General features: G+C 38.4%; 1 protein-coding gene and 1 long non-coding RNA gene across 2 annotated transcripts in view; one reads left to right on the top strand and one right to left on the bottom strand.

Moving 5' to 3' along the window:
- The window catches only part of LOC129282869 (SAFB-like transcription modulator), a 49,043-nt gene that overhangs the window by 18,073 nt on the left and 12,210 nt on the right, over positions 1 to 18,760 (top strand). Inside the window, exon 3 of the mRNA XM_064114683.1 lies at positions 16,441 to 18,306. Within this exon, the coding sequence (XP_063970753.1) occupies positions 16,509 to 18,306 (1,798 nt within the window). The 5' untranslated portion in view covers positions 16,441 to 16,508. The remainder of the gene's footprint in view (positions 1 to 16,440; positions 18,307 to 18,760) is intronic.
- LOC129257217 (uncharacterized) lies at positions 7,068 to 13,038 on the bottom strand. The gene is made up of 5 exons (XR_010296800.1): positions 12,689 to 13,038; positions 11,321 to 11,417; positions 10,433 to 10,593; positions 9,075 to 9,358; positions 7,068 to 8,685 (listed from the first exon to the last, which is right to left on the bottom strand). It is a non-coding gene; the product is annotated as an uncharacterized LOC129257217 (long non-coding RNA).

Raw genomic sequence — 18,760 nt, 5'->3', positions numbered from 1 at the left:
CATGACACGCAAGGTGCTACATAAGCACCTGTCTGATTGCCCGGGGCAAGTAAAGGTTAAAGTCGGGCAAGTGTTTTTGAGTAAAGACCAAAACTACTTGCCCGAATTGGGCAAGCAAAATTCTCACAGTAGAATTACCAAAATTAGGGTCGATATATAATATCGACCCTAATTTTGGTCGTGGCGGGCAAGATAAAATCACTTTGTAAAAAAAAATGCAAGAACAAGATACAGTATCAGTTCTTGTCAAAAGAGAGAAAAAAAAGGTCAATGGTTTTATAAAACCGCAATATTTTAGTTTGAAGAGTTAAAAATTTTTTTCAAGGATTTTTTCGGGCAAGTGAAATAGATTTTTGGGCAAGTATATTCCAAGTTTCCAACTATTTAAAAATTTACTTGCCCAACGGGGCATGTGCTTAGATAAAGTTATGTAGCACCCTTACACGTATCCAATAATTTTCTGCTTGTGATTTTAGCACGTTATTTTTGTTTTGTTCTACTTTACATTTTTATTGAATCATAAAGTGTCAGTAACCTTGAAGCCAATTGAATAAAATTGTAATTGACAATTTCTTGCAAATGTACATGTAACTTCTTCTTTAAAAATGTTTCCTTTGAAAACTTCATCAAACCATATCAAACCATATTTGTCTTCAGAACAATTTTGAAAGCACCTTTATAGCTCTACTTCAGGTGTCTGGAAATCAAAAGCCTGTCAATTTTCTACACCCACTGCAAAAAGAGAGAGAGAGGAATAATATGTGTTGCCGATTTGCAATAGTTCAGTGGCCTTTGATAACGTCAGCATCCTCGTACACACATTATCTTTAGATTACATGCACCAGTAAACATTAGATGACATCAAGGTTTCAAAGAAATTTAATTACCGTTTGCGAGATTGCAGTATTTAAAAGGAGAAGATATTGATAATGTCTCATTTTCAGAAATCATGCCTCTGACTATTAGAACATTTTTTAATTTTGGTGAAATTTTGGGACTCTGTTTGTCATTTTTGATGATGTTCGGTAAGCATAATAATTTGATTACATTTATATTCATGTGGAAAATGCCCTATTTAAGAAATCTTTTTGGGAAGGAGAAAAATATTTGTCTGTCTTCAAGTATATCTTCTGTTTTGGGGCTTTATTTGTTTGTTTGTACATACAGTACATGTAAACTATTTCAGAAGTGGAAAATGTAAAGAAAAAAAATTTATGGTTTGTATAATTATGTACATGTATGGAAAATGAGTTATAGATGGATAAATATTTGCTACATGTAGTAAGCATGAAAGAAAATTCTGAATACTGTATAGCAGCCTATTTCCCAAGATTATTTTGTCCCCCAAATCCCACAAAATCGATGTGCAGGGGGGGGGGGGGGGTGAAATGACGATAATGATACTTGACTCTTGGATAGCACCTATACATGTAGATCTATCCCGGGGGGGGGGGCCACATACATTGACGAGTGGATACCATGCGCGACCAAAAAAACATGTAAAAAGGATGTCTTTTTCAAGATAGGGCACGTTACGTACGTAACGTGATAAGGGTGTCAAAAACACAAAAATATTGAAAAAAGGGTATCTATTTCGCTCGGAAAAATATACGTGTTTAGGGTCAAATATGCGGGGATGATAAAACAAAATCAAAATGTTTTCTAAAGGATGTCCTTTTTGCCCCAACACTACGTGTTTAGAGTCCGATTTGCGCGAGGTGTGGAAGGTGGGGTCGTACTAAACCAAAATAATGGTGTGTAAAGGTACAACCGACGACCAACGGACCCGTGACGTAACAATAAAATATCGCTGTACTTGTTTAGGGGTTCATTTCAGGGAATACTTGCCAAGAGTATCGTTTTGTTTCCAATACTTGTTAAGGGGTGCATTTTCAGAATATGGAAAATACATCGCTGTACTTGTTTAGGGGCTCAATTCTGGGAATACTTGCCAATAGTATTTGTTTTCAATACTTGTTAAGGGTAGGGTTTCACACGCCAATACTTGTTAAGGGGTGCATTTTCAGAATATAGAAAATACGTGTTTAGGGTGCTTTTCAAGACCCTGTGGTCGCGCATGGTATCCACTCGTCAATGGAAGTGGCCCCCCCGGGAGATCTATACATTAATAAAGTTTGTATGCTGATTCAACATATATTATTGCATTGCTTTGCTATCATGCTACTCAATGACCTACTTTAAGTTTTAAATTTGATACAATCACATTGACTATAAACCTGCTGTCTTTTTATTAGCCATTTAGTGGCCTATAATTTGTCTCCCTTTTTGGAGCTGTTTTGTATAGCCTTTTTGAAAAACGGCTAGAAAATAGAAAACAGTTAATTTTATTCACTTTGCAGAGCATAATTTGCTCACTGTGACTGAGGCTTAGGGTGTGATTTTGTTTCATATCCCCGTCAGAATACACACCTCATCATACACTGATGGGCAATTCTCCGAATGTCACATTATGTATTACATTACGTATTGACTTGATTAAAAGTTAATCTGACTTGCAGTTCTTTTCGTTCCATGCAATTTGGCATATTCCTGGATTTCTATATGCATCGGTAACGCTTCGCTCAAAACACGGAAGCAGCAAGCACATACTGTGGCTTACCGCGAAACCAAGGAATATTTCATGCAGAAGTGGTCATTCTCAAGACCAGCAAGGCATGTCTTCCGATTAGTTGCTGGCAGATCCAGGATTTTAAGGAAGAGGGGGGTCTAAATGTCTGTGAAATTTTATAGTTAGATTGTCCTTCTTTCAACCCCATATATTGTCAATCAAAATCTTTTTATAGTTGATTTCTTCAAAATTTGCAACAACAAAAAAGGTGGATTCTGCTTCAAAATAGAACTGTTGAAATGTGGATTATTTCTTAATTCCTTAATACATGAACACCATTTAACTTGCCGGGTCTGCAATATTCAGATCCGCACTGAATCCGAACCTCTGTGGGTTAATCTCATGAATGGGTTATTTAGTGTGTAAGGGGGTTGGTGTGAAACTGTACAAGTACATGTATGCCTCACGGCAGAGCAGAAATCACTCACACTTACCTGCGCTTAATAATTCCATTTGCGAAGGACCCCTGAGTAAGGTAGGGCCTTAGGGTCGAGAATGGCTAGAAGCCCTCTCTCTGTGATATTACCTGTGAGGGGCCGGAGTTGAAATTCTAATTTTCTCTTGCCTCGTCCATGTTTAATCAAGCAGGGGGCAAGATTCGAGCCAGTGTGAAGTCACGAATGTACCCTAATACATCGTCACCAAGTGTCGACATTAAAGGGGCACATTACGGGGTGTGAGGATATTTTTTTGGGGGGTCTTTAGTGCTACAATACGCTGCCATGAAATGTCTTTATGAATAGCACCTATTTTGTTATATAGAGCTATACCTGTCTATAAGACCGTATTTGAGGTAGGCCTATGTTTAACTTGGTTGGTTTGTTCAGTACAGTATGTCCATTTGTATACATCTGTGTTAATTTGTTCATTACTTGCGGGCATCCCTTGTCCATTTATTGGAAGATTATATTTGTTTGCGATTTATTTCTAGCCCTTTTCATTTTTATTTCCCTCCTCTTCTTCAGTTTTTCCATTCTGTTCACTTTCCTATTTCATTTTTACATATTTGATTGACCTAAAACAAAAAGATGATTTCAACAATCAGAGAGAAACTTTCAAAATTTCTACAAAAAAACAGAAATGATTGAATAAAAATAAAATTACTGAAGTTTTACAAAGAGTGGTGTGTTGCTAATGATCTTATAATCTCAAATCTTATTCTATTCTGCATTCTGCGATTAATTCAAATTGCAGACATTGGGCTACGACTCAAAAGTATTGAATATGAATTTTAAGGTGTCAGAATCTGAAGGCTTGCCCTTTCTGTTAGTAGTAAAACAAGCTAGTTTTCATTGGGCTTAATATGATAAAGCTATTATGCAGTTCAATCACGTTCATGGTTACACAAATCACAAAACTGCACATAGAGCATTTGTTGATGAGCACCGCAGATATGGCTCTAAAGTGTCTTGATTAGGTTAAACACTTAACCCTACTTAAATCATAAATCAATAAAAATCTTCAAAAGGTAGAAGTGCATACAAAGATCCTCAATGCTAAATTGGGTTGGGGATCACCTTAATTAATCCGGAGCGGGGATTCATCTCCTTCTGCGGGCGTCCGAAGAAACGAGAGAAGCTGTTACCGGGAAAAAATGAACTTTGCCGCATTCGTCAGTCACCGTCGCACGTCGGCGATGACTCACCGCTTAGTCATTCCTAAGACAACCTGCTCTTGAAATTGCTCTTTGCGTGAGGATGGAATTACCATAGCAACTGCCGGTTGAAGATGTTTGTTTCAGAGTGCAATGAATTTATTCCAAAGTCTAGCTCATACCGCGGTGTAAACCTAAACCTGTCCGTCCTGATTGTAAAAGGGTATAGAATGGCAAGACTAATTCTGCTGTATGTATGTACTTTGATTGGAACATGGATCCTACTATGGGAAGAGCAAATTTGGCAAAGTTGTATGCATTAGTTGCCCCAAAGTTTAATAATTAAAAAATGAACATGCATATTTCCTTGAAGATTTTGGCTTTCAGGGCAATGCAACCAATGCTACAGTACAGATGTTAGTACTTTAAAGTTTTTGTTTCAATTTTATAATTGTTTTATCAAGGATGGCTTATAAAGATCAGTTTATCAAACTTTATGGCCCGAATTCACAAAGGTCGACTAAAGTTATACCGGGGTTAAATTTAGTCGGGGGTTAACTAATACCGGGGTATAAAGTTAGTCCACCGCGCTATTCACAAACGGTGGACTAACTAATCCATGGACTAACTTTAGCACCCGGTGCTAAATTTAACCCACGGCTGAGTTATACCCCGGTCATAACTTTAGTCCATGGATTAAATCATGGACTGAAGCTAGCATACTATTATAACACTGCACTGAGCATGCTCAGTGTAATAAAGCAGTACTGAGCATGCTCAGTGTCGTATTTGAGAGTTTCGTCTGCTAGGGCCATATGAAATGTCGCCATTGCATCACATGAGTTAGGAAGCAGAACTCAACCCCAAAATCATGTATCAGCAGCATGAACTTGAATTTCTTAGCAATGAGGTGTTGACAACGAACATTGTCATTACTTATTTGTTAATATTTACCAACTTAGGTTCGGACTAACGTTAGCGCTGCCTGCGTGCGAGCTAGCTCGACTGCGCCTGCAGCATCGTACCGTATATAGCGTATCGAGAAGTTCAAACTCCGTCAATGTACGGAACCGTGCGGTAGGTGCACTGCAACGTGATGAAGTTTTAACCTTTTTAGACAGCTGCGCGCAGCATGCAGCCGGCTTTTTCGAGGGGGTTTTACACATTTTTTTTCAATTTCTTATTTCTCAATTGGTTAGTGGAGGCAACGGAGTCCAGCGGAACAATGACAGAGACCAAAGTTTTTTTGTTTTTTTTTGCCTTTTTGGTCTAATATGAAGTCCAGATCGATCGCCATCGTATTACAGTGCAGTGCAGTTAGACGTAGATCTAGGCCTATAATAGCGTGCCGTAACTGCGTTTTAGGCCTGAGGAAGTTACTTAGATCTACGGAAAAATAAATCTAACGTTACACGCCAATTACATCTAGATCAAGTGCACATTAATTTGTTTGAATTAAATCATAACCAATCTGATTGTATAATCCTACCTACCTTATCGAAGTCCGGTGGAACTTTACCCGGAGCTAGCTTTGATAGAAAATGGAAATATGGAATTGAATCTTTGTTTGGGTTATGTACTTGGACTTGGTAAATGGTGGGGCCAGCGTCGCGTGGGGCGAAGCGACATGACCTTGATCTGATCTCGCGTCCACAAGCGTGCCTCTTTTCCTTTCCCTCAGAATTGACTTTCCCATTCGAAGTAATATTTTCAATTCATTTATTTATTCTCGTCTTTTTATATGGTGTATCTCGATAAATTGATTTAAAAAAAAAAATTAAGCGAGCAAAATTTTTTCAAAATTGACATTAAAATCCTAGTTTGTGTTAGATTTTCACATAAATATTCTTTTTTTTTGGGGGGGGGGGGCAAGAGCCCCAAGCCCCCCCCCCCCTCCCTATTCCATACGTCAGTTCTACCAACATCTCTAAAAGGAGATGAGATACTCATTAGTAGCTCCTCCACACTCACTGGTCACTCTTGCAATCGCATTATTCCCAACCTTAACCTATATACTCCAGTTTGCTTTGGAGGGGGGGGGGGGGGGGAGGAGGTCAAGCTATTCACCATGCTTGCAGTATTTTTTTCCTTAAAGGAAACACAATTTCCTTATCAGAAAAATAAAGACTTATCAACCCTGGATAAGTGTAAAGGGTATTCTACCCAATCATAATAATATATTTGAAATTGGGGAAATATCAGTGGCGTACGTATTAGGCCCAAAATTTTGAGGGGGCTAAATATATGGCGTATCGGGTAAAATAAAAAATTGCGAGCAAGGAAAAATATCCAAAATTTTAGTATCAAATATCCAATCTTGTGATAGATTTGACATAATATTCAGAACAAATGTGTTTTACCTTTCTTTTTTTTCCTTGGTTATAATATTTTTTTTTTTTTTTTTTTTTTTTTGGAGGGGGGGGGGGGACTTTTTTCCATGGTCAGTGGTCCATGGTCCTCCCTCTATACTTTCAAACTGAACGGACTAAATTTCCTAAAATAAAATAACTTTTAAACAAAGATTTATGCTATAACACCACTGGCCATTCTCTCATTGACACATGTAGCTACCTTTACTCCTTTCATTTCTCATTTGCTTCAATCACATGTACATTATTGTGCATCTTAACGTGCCAAATACTTTTCTCTCAATTAAATTCTATTATAATTTTGCATTATACCCTACAACAAGTTTCTTGAAGTATATCCTCCTGCACAAGCAAGCAATCACTTGACTTTCTTCATAAACAACCTTAACCAACATACCATTACCACCACCCCTGCCTGACACATAACCTTAATCTCTCCTTAGCACAATTTTTATCTGAAAGTAAATAAAATAAGTCTTTCTTATATAAATTTATTTTTTGCCTCCTGCAAGAACGATGAACCATGCAGCATATGGACAGAATTGATAAAAGAATTTCATTTTTGTTTTCTCCTGACACAATTACTTGAAAACGATATAAAAGGACAAGTCCACCCCCACAAAGTTGATTTGAATAAAAAGAGAAAAACCCAACAAGCGTAACACTGAAAATTTCATCAAAATCTGATGTAAAGATATTAAATTATGACATTTTTAAAGTTTTGCTTGACCACACACTTATATGTACATCCCAGTCGGCATGCAAACTATTTCTTTTTATTCTACTAGATGAAATATTCAAATTTTCTCTTCATTGTCAAGTGAAACCAAGATTAGTCCCCCCCCCCCCCCCCCCCCGAACATGTGGGATTTGCATTATTTTAATACTATAATTTTGGTTCAATCAAGTTGGCCCTCAATGTCAAATCTGTAAAAAATGAAATATTGTACAATTCAAGCAACAAAAACAAAAGAAATAGTGAAGGACGTCATTGACTGTCTCATTTGCATGTCACTGATCTGTGCATATAACTGTGTTGTGAAAAATAAGCCAAATCTAAAAATGTCATAACGTTCCTATTTTACAACCGATTTTGATGAAATTTTCAGCATTATGCTCGGTTGATTTTTTTCTATTAATTCAAATCGAATTTTTTCTGGGGAGGACTTGACCTTTAAAATCAAAACTTATATGTACATGTGTAGTAGACAGAGCAGTTTATTTAGTGCATTACTTTTTAAGGTAGATTTATATTCTTTACATAATGATACGAAGATTGAATAGACTGTTTACGTTTTCTTAACAATGCATCAGAAACTCTGAATAAAAATAGATAAACAATGGATTAAAAAAAGTTTAATGAAGATTTTAAACTCTACAGCTAAAGCATGAATATCACAAGTAATTTGTCAAATATATTTCTGAAAGAAATTAAAGGATGATTCTATAAAATAGTAATATCAAACAAATGATAATAGCTTGCAATGTATTTATAGTGCTTACTACAGAAATGTATCTTAGGGTCTATGAAAATAGGTGGAAAAAAGGATATTCAGCAAAAATGACATTTTATAATTTAAATTTGATAAATTAAGAATCTGCATATGCTAAGAAAAATGACTGTTTAATTAACAAAGAGGTTTTAAAATTGAAATCATGAGGCTTCAAACATTGATTGTTGATTAAAACAAACTTGGTATAAAATCGACTTGAATCATAAAAAAGACCAAGTCCATCTCATGCCAAACTTAATTAAGCAAAAAAAATGTTGCTTATACCTCTCGTGTCCCTGCTTGTACATTAGCCCATCATGTGTGTCATTTATATCCTGGAATTCACGTCCCAAACTTTTTGTCAAACAAGAAAAATGTTGTGAATTTGGGTTTTAAAAAGCAAAATGGTCATTTGATCACTAATGATAAATCGGAATGCATGAACACATCCTATCAACCAAGCTACCATATTTTTATCACAAGTGTCCACTTTCATGCACAGATAATCCAATGGAATGCTTAATACCCGTAGCACACCGTCCTTTTCTATTGACAACAGAATGCAGGCAAGAATTCATCAAAGAGGGGAGCAACGGATACCTGCAATAAGGATCAAAACAAAATGAATATTAGAAAATTTTCTCTTCGGTATTCTTTCTGGAAATATATCTTCATTGATCAAGCAATTAATACCTCCTTTACCTGAATAAGCAAAATGCATTTTTTCTATTTTTCATTTCTCCTGCAATAGGAAAGTTAGCAGATTATCTATATTTTTTTTCTTCAGTGAAATCTTTAAAATTGTCTTATTTCACATATTAAGAGTTTAAAATTACAAAAAAATTTGACCAACAACAAGATTGAAACTTGATAAAAGACAGTAAAAGACATGTAGTAGGGGCCAATATATTTTTTCTTCATTATCACATACCTCTAGTAGATGTTGAATACAGAGAATATCACATTGAAAACTGATTGAGTATACCAACCTATACATTTACAGAAGACCTGTTCTTCCTGCTAAGTACAGGGCTTGTTCCCAATCAGGACTCCTGATGTAGACATGGCCCGGATTGGCCCCAATCGATAGCATCTATGACTCTTGGAAACCTGTAGCAATCATCAAATTGTCGATGGGTGGTTTGAATTTCTTGTCATTGGAAACTTCATTAACTATTACTCCTTGCTATTGCCTCAGAAAAATCTTTGATGATTCTGCACACGGATGACTGTGATATAGTTGCTTCGTCTGCTTGCATCTTCTAAAAGGTACCTTTAGTTAACGAATGATAAGTGATGTTATGTAATTGGTTTATTGATATTAAAGCCAATTGATACTTTACCATTTACGTTTGCAAACATTGTGCTTCTGTTATGACCTGATGTTTATGATGCACTGGAACTGCTTAAAGAGATTTTTCTTAGATTCATTAAAAAAAAACTCTACTGCAATAACTATCCATGCAAAATGGAGAATATCTCTCTAGCTGAAATGACATACCAATATTTATTTTTTGGGTGGTTATAAATCATCCTTCATGATAATTTCCCACTTGAATATGACATATTTGTATTAAAAAATGTTGCTACATTGTAAAAAATGAGAGAAAAATAAAATCCCCACCTATTTCCAACCCAAAGGGTTACATGTTTCATTCCGAAAAAAACCTTTCTGTGAAATACCCCCAACACTCCCCCTCCCATGTAAGGGGTTACTAGTTCTCCTGGCTGAAAGCAAAAAAAAAAATCATACAATTTGGATGATTAATAATGAATATTAGATTTTGCATTAATTATTTCTGTAAAACATGTACATGTTATCATGAATATGGAAGAAGTAGCCTGATGATGTCACATCCACACATTTTCCACACATGAATGTACAAGGGTTCAATGATATTTGCTCTGGCGACAATTACTCAATGGAAAATCTTCATGCTAAGCAAAACATAAAACTTAATTTTCATGACTAGATACTTCCAATCCTTGATCCTTACATTATTCTGAACTCGCAATAACTATCTTAAATATATAATTAGCAGTCAACCCCATTTTTACATTCCTGGAGGAAAAAAATTAATGATTATAATTTCAGATCACTAGAGAACAAGTGGGGATATGAATATTGCATATATGAGATACACAGAACTGTTTCCCCCAAGTAATGTAAAACTTTAAAACTGAATCAATTCATAATTCTCCATCCAATATTGATGGTTTTTGCTAGTCGAATTGTTCTTTATCAAAATCTCATTATTTTTGGCCTGGAGAATCACTTTCATAGAACATAATTTGACCCCCCCCCCCCAATTACCTTCTGCTTTATAGTTCGCACATGAAAACTCACCAATGGCATAAAAACAAAGTCCTGTCAAAACCTGTAACATGACAGGCAATGTGTGGTCCTCTCTGTTGGTACCCCACTCTGAGAGGTTCATCCTCGTAGTATTCAAATGGATTCTTCCTGTCTCTTAATCCATGCTGTGGTCTTTCTATGTGTTGCTGAATCTGCATGGAAGTTGAAAGATTGTGTTGAAGAGTCACCATGAACGGGCAATTTACTCTTTGAATTTCATTTAATTCAAAAGTGTTTAAAATGAGGAACAGAATGTGAAAGATTATACAGAAATCCTTAAAAAAACATAGGATGAAAATTCTAATTGACATGAGTAGCTTTTCTATTTACCTACTTGTAAAAGTGAAGAAAAAAAACCACGTCTTAGAGATGCTTCTATGAAAACTGATTAAGTGAATCATTTTCAATTGGCTTTAATAATGAAGGCAAGGCACTAATTTTATGGAACTTTGTTTACACAAATAGAGGTTATTGCTTGCGAGTGACTTTCGAATAACATATTTTCATGAATCTTCATCAAAGTCTCATTAAACCTTTTTTTTACTCCCCCCCCCCCCCCGGCATTCATCAGACTGACAATGTTTTCTTTCTCTCTTTTAAATAAATATTCAACAAAATGTCAGGATTAATTGGAGATCAACAAGCCTTAAAAAAAAAAACTAGTGACCAGTAGACAAATATATATGTTAATAACACACAAGCAAGGTCCCCCCTCTTCTTTTTTGTCAATTACTATGACAAGAATGAAAAAGTAACATACATGTCACATGATACATTTACAATTACATGATGAATTCAAATCCCGGAAATAATATTTTATTCAAAAAGGCCATTTTAATGACATTTAATTTTTTTTAAATATGAATTGATAAGGCATACCTCACTCTCTTGCAAGACGGCACAGCAGTTCAAAATTGTGAGCCATGTTTGCCTTGTCTTGATTGATCACAATCTGCCGAGTATGTATGGTCTGTTGCTGATATGGAAGAGAAAAAAAATAATGAAAAAAATATTTATTCATCAATCATACTGCAATGTCAAAGTATATAAAAAAAAAATAATAAAGCAGCTACAAATGTAGATTGATAAAATCCGCTGTTTCAGAGAAGTCTTGTAACATTTTCTGATTTTTTTTTTGTGGGAGGGGATGCTGCGGAGCCACATGAACTCTCAGGGGAGCATATCCCTGACAGAAATAAACCTATTTATCGGTCTACTACAAATGTAGAGGACTAAAGATCAAATGCACTTGTCTGTGGTCTCATGTGAATTTAACATTGGAAGGACACCGTGTGAAAAAAAAATACTTGAAACAAAGAGGGTGGGGTAGAGAAAATAACCCCCAAAAGAGAGAATTTTCAAAGTTAGACCTCAGTTAGATCTACTCAAATTATTAATTAGGCCTAGGATTTCCATTATTTTTTTAATGTTTTGACGACACCGTAAATCTATAAGTGATCGCAAATGCGATGCCGAAGGTCAGTAAAACTTAGTTTTAGTAAAAGTAAAATTAGCTCATTTATAGCTGTTGGAGTAAACAGCGGTGAGTGGAACCCAATCTTTTTTTTTTTAATTTCCAAAAATAATTGAATCAGGGCTTAGCCCACTCATCCTACGAACGAGCCTTAGTCTAAGAGGTGACCCTTATTATAAATTTTTTTTTACTCCAACGATGTTGTAGGACTAACTCTAACATGGCTACCAGGTAAGCTTCATAGCTTGACCATCTATCCAAGCCAAGGCAAAGCCAGCCCAGAGTAGTAGAATGTCTATACCGGCTCTGTATTTGTATTGCTGCTATCCTGCCAGGATTCCTCCATTCCTGGCCTTGCCTTGCCCTTGCTTTAGACAAAATTAGATGTACAGTAGATTGTGTTGGCAGAGCCAGGAGGAGTGGCATGGGTATCGTAGACAACAAAAAATTCATGAAAATCACACGAAATCGAGAATCACTCAAAATCACTGCCTGGCATAACTAGTATCGGCCTTTCAATCACGCCTACCTTGCCTGTGTAGTGTACGCTAATTGCGTCTCGCACTGCACTGCACTGCTCATAGATATGAACGCACACAAAAGTACATGGCTGGGACTGAGCACCTTAGAGACGCGACGATAACAATGATTCAGATACCATTTCAAGTTTTCGAGTATACTTTTTGGAAAGTTAAAGCTATCAATAATATTTACTGATGGAACTGAAGGCTCCGTCATGATTTAAGCTCCAAAAAATTATGTGATTTACTTACAATCTCGGTCGAAGTCGTGAAATTTTAAGCTTTAGATAAGCCGATCACACCAAATCTCGTCTCCGTCCAAAAAACTTTTTTCTTACGGCAAACTTTTCCGCAATCGCAACGCTGCTCTCTGATTGGTTAAAACGGTGGACTAACTTTAATCCACCGATTTAGTCCACCCCAAAGAGCTGACTAAATCGTGACGTCAAATGACGCGTTTTATACCCCGGTATAACTTTAGTCCACCTTTGTGAATCGCAAAAGTTAGCCCCTAGGTGCTAACTTTAGTCCATGGATTAAAATGACGTCAAATGACGCGTTTTATACCCCGGGTATAACTTTAGTCGACCTTTGTGAATTCGGGCCTATAGCTCCAACAAATTAAATGAAGAAAAAAACCAAGCATTTAACTGAAAATTTCATTAAAATCAATACAACAAAAAATCACTTTGTAGACCTGATAGGCAATATACATGTGTATGACCAATCGCTCAATCTTTCATCAAGAACATCACTTTCAATTTGCACCTAATGGTATTTCCATTCACATTCATTTTTCAAACCCTTTCTCCTTCCAAAATCTCTCATTAATTTTTCATCACCTTATCATCGCTACACAGCAAATGGGAGTGATTTGAAAACAAAGAGAGCGGCTGATTATGGTCCGGTGACACTCAAGTCTTGTTGTAGTTGACAATATTTTCACCTCCGTGGGTGCGTTTCTACTTAATTTTGAAGACGGAAATATCATTTTAGAATGCTGATCCTTGAAATTTTGAGTGAAAGTGCAGTGTTCAAAGAAGCACATTAAATGAATTAGGCGTTAAGAATACTTTGTTTGAATTGCTCACCAAATTCAGAAATAGAATATAATTTTTATCAACTTTTCAAATAGTGACTTAAAAAATACTTCCAACAATTAAGTAATTATAATTCCCAAGCTTGAGAAAGGGTGCCTTTAAATCCCAGGGCATGTTGGGACTTGCTCGTCGTGAGCTTGTCCTAATAAATGATCAATTATATATCGAGCATTAACTGTCATGAAGGCGATGACAGAAATAGGCCTATATGACACTGTGCCAACAGTATGTTGCATATTCACATCTGTAAATTAACTCAAGCTATGAAATGGGATGCTGATAATGCATTGATATTACAATAATAATATTTTGTAATGCACAATATACATGTACACTGTAAAATTACTCAAGGTGCTGCAATAGTGTGCTGGATCCGCCCCAGTTGACCTTATGGAAGTCAAATTTGTTGTCCATTATATATTTAGATTAAAGGTAAATGCTAGTTTTGGTAACGATATCAAAATGAGTTCGTACAGAATCCAATGAAATGACCACCAAAGTGTCTGTTTGTATAAATAAAACGCATGTGCCAAAGGATTCTGGAAGAAATTGTGTAATTGCTGAGAAATCAGCAAATAAGCACAGGATTCGGGTAGAGCGTCGGGCCCGACGCTCAAAGCAATAATTATACACTGTCCCACGTGCGCTTATCTGTGTTGGGGAAGTTCAGTCTGAACATTTTTCAGCGTAGATTTCAAGATTTCACAAAGTTCAGTTTATGTAACTACCAGATCTAGATCCTCGATAATATACTGACAATTAAGCCTGGTTTTACAGACTTTCTCATGAAATCAGTGTTTACTGCAACTACTGGAATTTCTCTTTAAAATCACCTTAATTTCTAATATTCATATCAGATATCATTTGTCTATAGCTTCATCATACAAGGGAAAAGGGATAAATAGAACATTCATGTACATTTTATGTTGTTTCTGAGAGCTGAGGAGGAATTTAATTTGCCATCACATGAGTAGGTAGTATGGATGAACATGAACTTGCAAACATCTAAGTTTATTGATTATATTACATTACTGCACCCAGTATAAAAGAGCATGTTGAGTGATAATGAATTCGCACTCTTGTGTTTTGAGCCTGAAAATATGCTGAGTGCATTTTGGCATTTTGAAAATTGAATTTGGAGATTTGGAGTAGTTGCCTGATTGACTTCATCCTAGCTGCAATATTGTGCCCTTTGCGCAACACATTTCCAGCTCTGTATTTTTTCTTTTTCATATTTGCTTGTATGTCCGACAGTACTATTTTCTGATTCTTTTCTGAATTTCTGGCGACAATTTAATAGATATTGAATCTTTGATAATTTGTTTTGAAATGCATCCTGTTGCCCTCCATTCTACTACACTGCCCTCCCTTTAATACCCCTGCCCTCCCCCCTACCCTCCTGCCCTCCTCTACTTGCTTCCCCTCATCCCCCTCATATTTTCCCCAATAACTTTTCCTCCCCTCCTCCACACCTCCCCTTCTACCCCCTCTCCTCCCCTCCTCTTCCCCTCCCCTCTTCCCCTCCCCTCTTCCCCTCCTTTTCCCCTCCTTTTCCCCTCCTCTTCCCCTCCCCTCCCCCTCTTCCCCTCCCCTCCTTCCCCTCCCCTACTCTTCCCCTCCTCCCCTCCTCTACCCCTCCTCCCCTCCTCTTCCCCTCCCCTCTTCCCCCTCTCCCCCTCCTCTTCCCCTCCCCTCCTCTTCCCCTCCCCTCCTCTTCCCCTCCCCTCCTCTTCCCCTCCTCCCCTCCTCTTCCCCTCCTCCCCTCCTCTTCCCCTCCTCCCCTCCTCTTCCCCTCCCCTCTTCCCCCCTCTTCCCCTCCTCTTCCCCTCCCCTCTTCCCCTCCTCTTCCCCTCCCCTCCTCTTCCCCTCCCCTCTTCCCCTCCCCTCTTCCCCTCCTCTTCCCCTCCCCTCCCCTCCCCTCCTCTTCCCCTCCTCCCCTCCTCTTCCCCTCCCCTCTTCCCCTCCCCTCTCCCCCTCCTCTTCCCCTCCTTTTCCCCTCCTCTTCCCCTCCCCTTCCCCTCCCCTCTTCCCCTCCTCTTCCCCTCCTCTTCCCCTCTTCCCCTCCTCTTCCCCTCCTCCCCTCCTCTGCCCCTCCTCCTCCTCCTACTCCCCTCCTCCTCCCCTCCCCTTTCTCCCCTCCTCCCCACCACTTTCCTCCTCTACCATCCCCTACCCTCTTCTCTCTTTCTCTTCCCCACTTTACCTACATGTACGCACATGTGTAAGACCCATCGCTTTACAAACATAGATGACTCATACCTGTATATGTCACACACATAGATGCACTACATACATGTAAATCAGCAGCATTTTATTTGCTAATATTCTTTTCAATCTATTGCTCCATCTTCCAATCAGTAAGCAATTCTGGATGTAATGAATCAGACCGAGATCTGACATTAACTCTCCATCAATTTGATTTGCTCCATATACATGTAAATTTAGATTAAAAACCACAAGTTAATTTCTAGAAAGACTACAGAGAGTTTTATTTATTTGATGAGATTCATTTTCAATTTTTCTGCATATGAGTGATGTGAGTACACCGCATTAATCCATGGGGAAACTATTTTAGTATATTCTCAGGGAGGATATTTATTCAATTATTCTTCAAATGTTTGTTGGAGTGTTAATATATTGAAATTGATCATTCATATCAATTCATTTTATATAAGATTTGTGTAATGTTTGGCTAACATAATACTAAAATTAAAAACTTTTTGTGAATATAGCCTGCAAGTTTTATGGAAGATAGCTTTAAACATGCTTTGGCAAGGGGCAAGGCATCCTATTTTATCTCATACACAGGAATAAGATGATGTGATCATGTATTCTGTGTGTCCGTAAAATTGTTTTATTTAAACATAACAAATATATATCTTTTTCTCCTTTTTCCCGTTCCAGCGATCGCGAAGATCCAGAAGGTTCGTCGAAGTCTGAAGCGGTCATCTCGTAGGGTCAAGAGCAACCTGATGATGCGAGAGGACTCGATGGAGACAGAGCCAGCCATGGACACCCAAGACATGAACCACACTGCGCCTCTGGCCACCCTAGCAACCACTTCCATCGATGAGGACATCATTTTTGAGAGCAAGGGGCAGAAGAAACGAGGGGGTACGTTCCCCAGAATGGCGCACTTCGATGTCCCGGAGGAAACGCCTCCGGGGTCGCAGAACGGCACCTTGAAAGCAAACGGGACGCATCGACCTCAGCGTCAGAATGGAAGCCTTAAAGGACCATGGAATCGGAAGACCAGGGGTCGAGGGATTCCGGTTAAGAAAGAAGACACTGCTAAAGTTTTGGAAATGTACCTAAAAAGGAGAAGCAAGAGTCTTAACGATGCTGTTCTTACTAGGGAATATTTTGCTCAGGAAAAGAAGAAGCGGGTAAGGTCGGCAAGGAACAATACCGTGTCTATCTGTTCTACGCTCAGTACTGACTCCACCACGAGCGAGGTTCATGTTCAATCAACAATGGTTGCAGAAACGACTTCAGATGCGCCAGCGGATAAGACTGTTTTTTCAAGAGCTAGTGTGACACAGCAGAGTTTCCATGAAGCGATGAAGTGCTCAATTATGGAGGAGAGTTCCGCAATGGAACAAAGTGCCGATGACGAACTGTCATCGTCAGATGAACAGTCTCCAAGATCTCGCTCGGCGCCATCTACCTTACGAATGCAAGTGCATAGGGAGCCTAAGGAAGGAATGGACACACTGAAGCTGAAAGACAAGGAAAATGGATCTGCCACTCTTACAAGAGATGGCTACAAGCGTGATAGTAAGAAGGAACCAAGACGGAAGCGTAGTTTTTTAGATAAAGCAAAAAACATTATGAGATCCCCGAGTACTTCTCGGAAAATCATTAGGACACCAAGTGCTGTGCAAAGACAAGAGGACAAAGAGAAAGAAAGACTCAAGGAAGAAAAAGAGAAGGAGAAGGAAAGACAAAGGGAAGAAAAAGAAATGGAAAAGGAAAGACTGAGGAAGGAGAAAGAAGAAAAAGAACTACTGGATAAGAAATTAAAGGAGTATAAAGAAAGGGAAAAGGAAAAATTGAAAGAAATGGAACGGAGAAGGAAGGAAGAAAAAGAAAGGGAAAAGGAATGGGAGAAGGAAAGAGAAAGGTTACGGAAAGAGCGGGAGAAGAGGGAAAAGGAAGAACTGGAGAAGTCACACACTAGGCATCATGCCAGAACTGAAGTTCATAGAGAAATGAAAAAGACCGGCTTCACTGCCAGACTCAAGCAATCATTTCGACGGTCATCACGTGACCGCCATCACCATCACCACCGCACCAAAGACCACATACCCTCCAAACCCCCAGAACTCCCTCCAAGGCCTCCAGAACTCCAACAGCCAAAGGATGTTAAACCCAGGCGGTGGCCCAGCTTTCAATTCAAACGGAAGTCGCGGAAAAGCGCATCCACACCTACCGACGAAAGTGGAGCCGGTGCAACGACTCCTTCCGATACTGCCTCAATGGACTTTGAGTATTTCGCGTCACGCGCAGACCACACCCGCTCGCTCAACGACGCTGAGCGAAGAAGACTGATAATTGAAATGCGTCAGGCGAGACGAGAAAACTCAGGTAACGCTAGTGATTCTCAGGTATTGGATCGCGTCCAGGGAGCGCATCCGCCGCTCTCCCAAGCCACATCCCATGATTCATTTGGTTCTTTTGCATCATCGGAAGGGTCGGAGAGACCCGAGAGGCCACGCACTTTGGCGTTTAGAAGAACTAGAGCAGAAAGAGCACAGAGAGGATTGAATAGTAAGTAAAGACAAATCAAGCACTTCTTAATGGAGTGTGCCAGATTGAGGTCCACTCACATCAATAGGGACTTTTTTATTTGTATTTTCACTAGTGGATCATAATAGTCCGCGTTATTTTCATGGCTAGTGGGTGGGGTGAAGCAACACTGAGCATGCCAAATATCATAATGTTGCCTGACATATCACCTGTCCGTGTCGATGTGAATTTCCCCCAAATAACATTCTTCACCAGGATAGTTGACAGACAGAGTGTGCTTTATGTATTATGAGGTGCTTCAATCCAACAACTTTGTATGCTATGAACACTAAAGCCTATTATTGTTGCAGTACGCTATTGAAGATGCAAATTGAAAAATTCCTAGTGATTTTATATCATGAGACAGAAGGATGTATACATATTTGTTCAGTTTGTCCTGAAAGAATATCTTGGCCATTCGTAGTTGACTGACTAT

Source organism: Lytechinus pictus, unplaced genomic scaffold (genome assembly GCF_037042905.1).
Source record: "Lytechinus pictus isolate F3 Inbred unplaced genomic scaffold, Lp3.0 scaffold_20, whole genome shotgun sequence".
NCBI classification, from domain to species: Eukaryota; Metazoa; Echinodermata; class Echinoidea; order Temnopleuroida; family Toxopneustidae; genus Lytechinus; species Lytechinus pictus.
The sequence above is the reverse complement of the archived record's forward strand: the minus strand, read 5'-3'. Positions and strand labels throughout refer to the sequence as shown.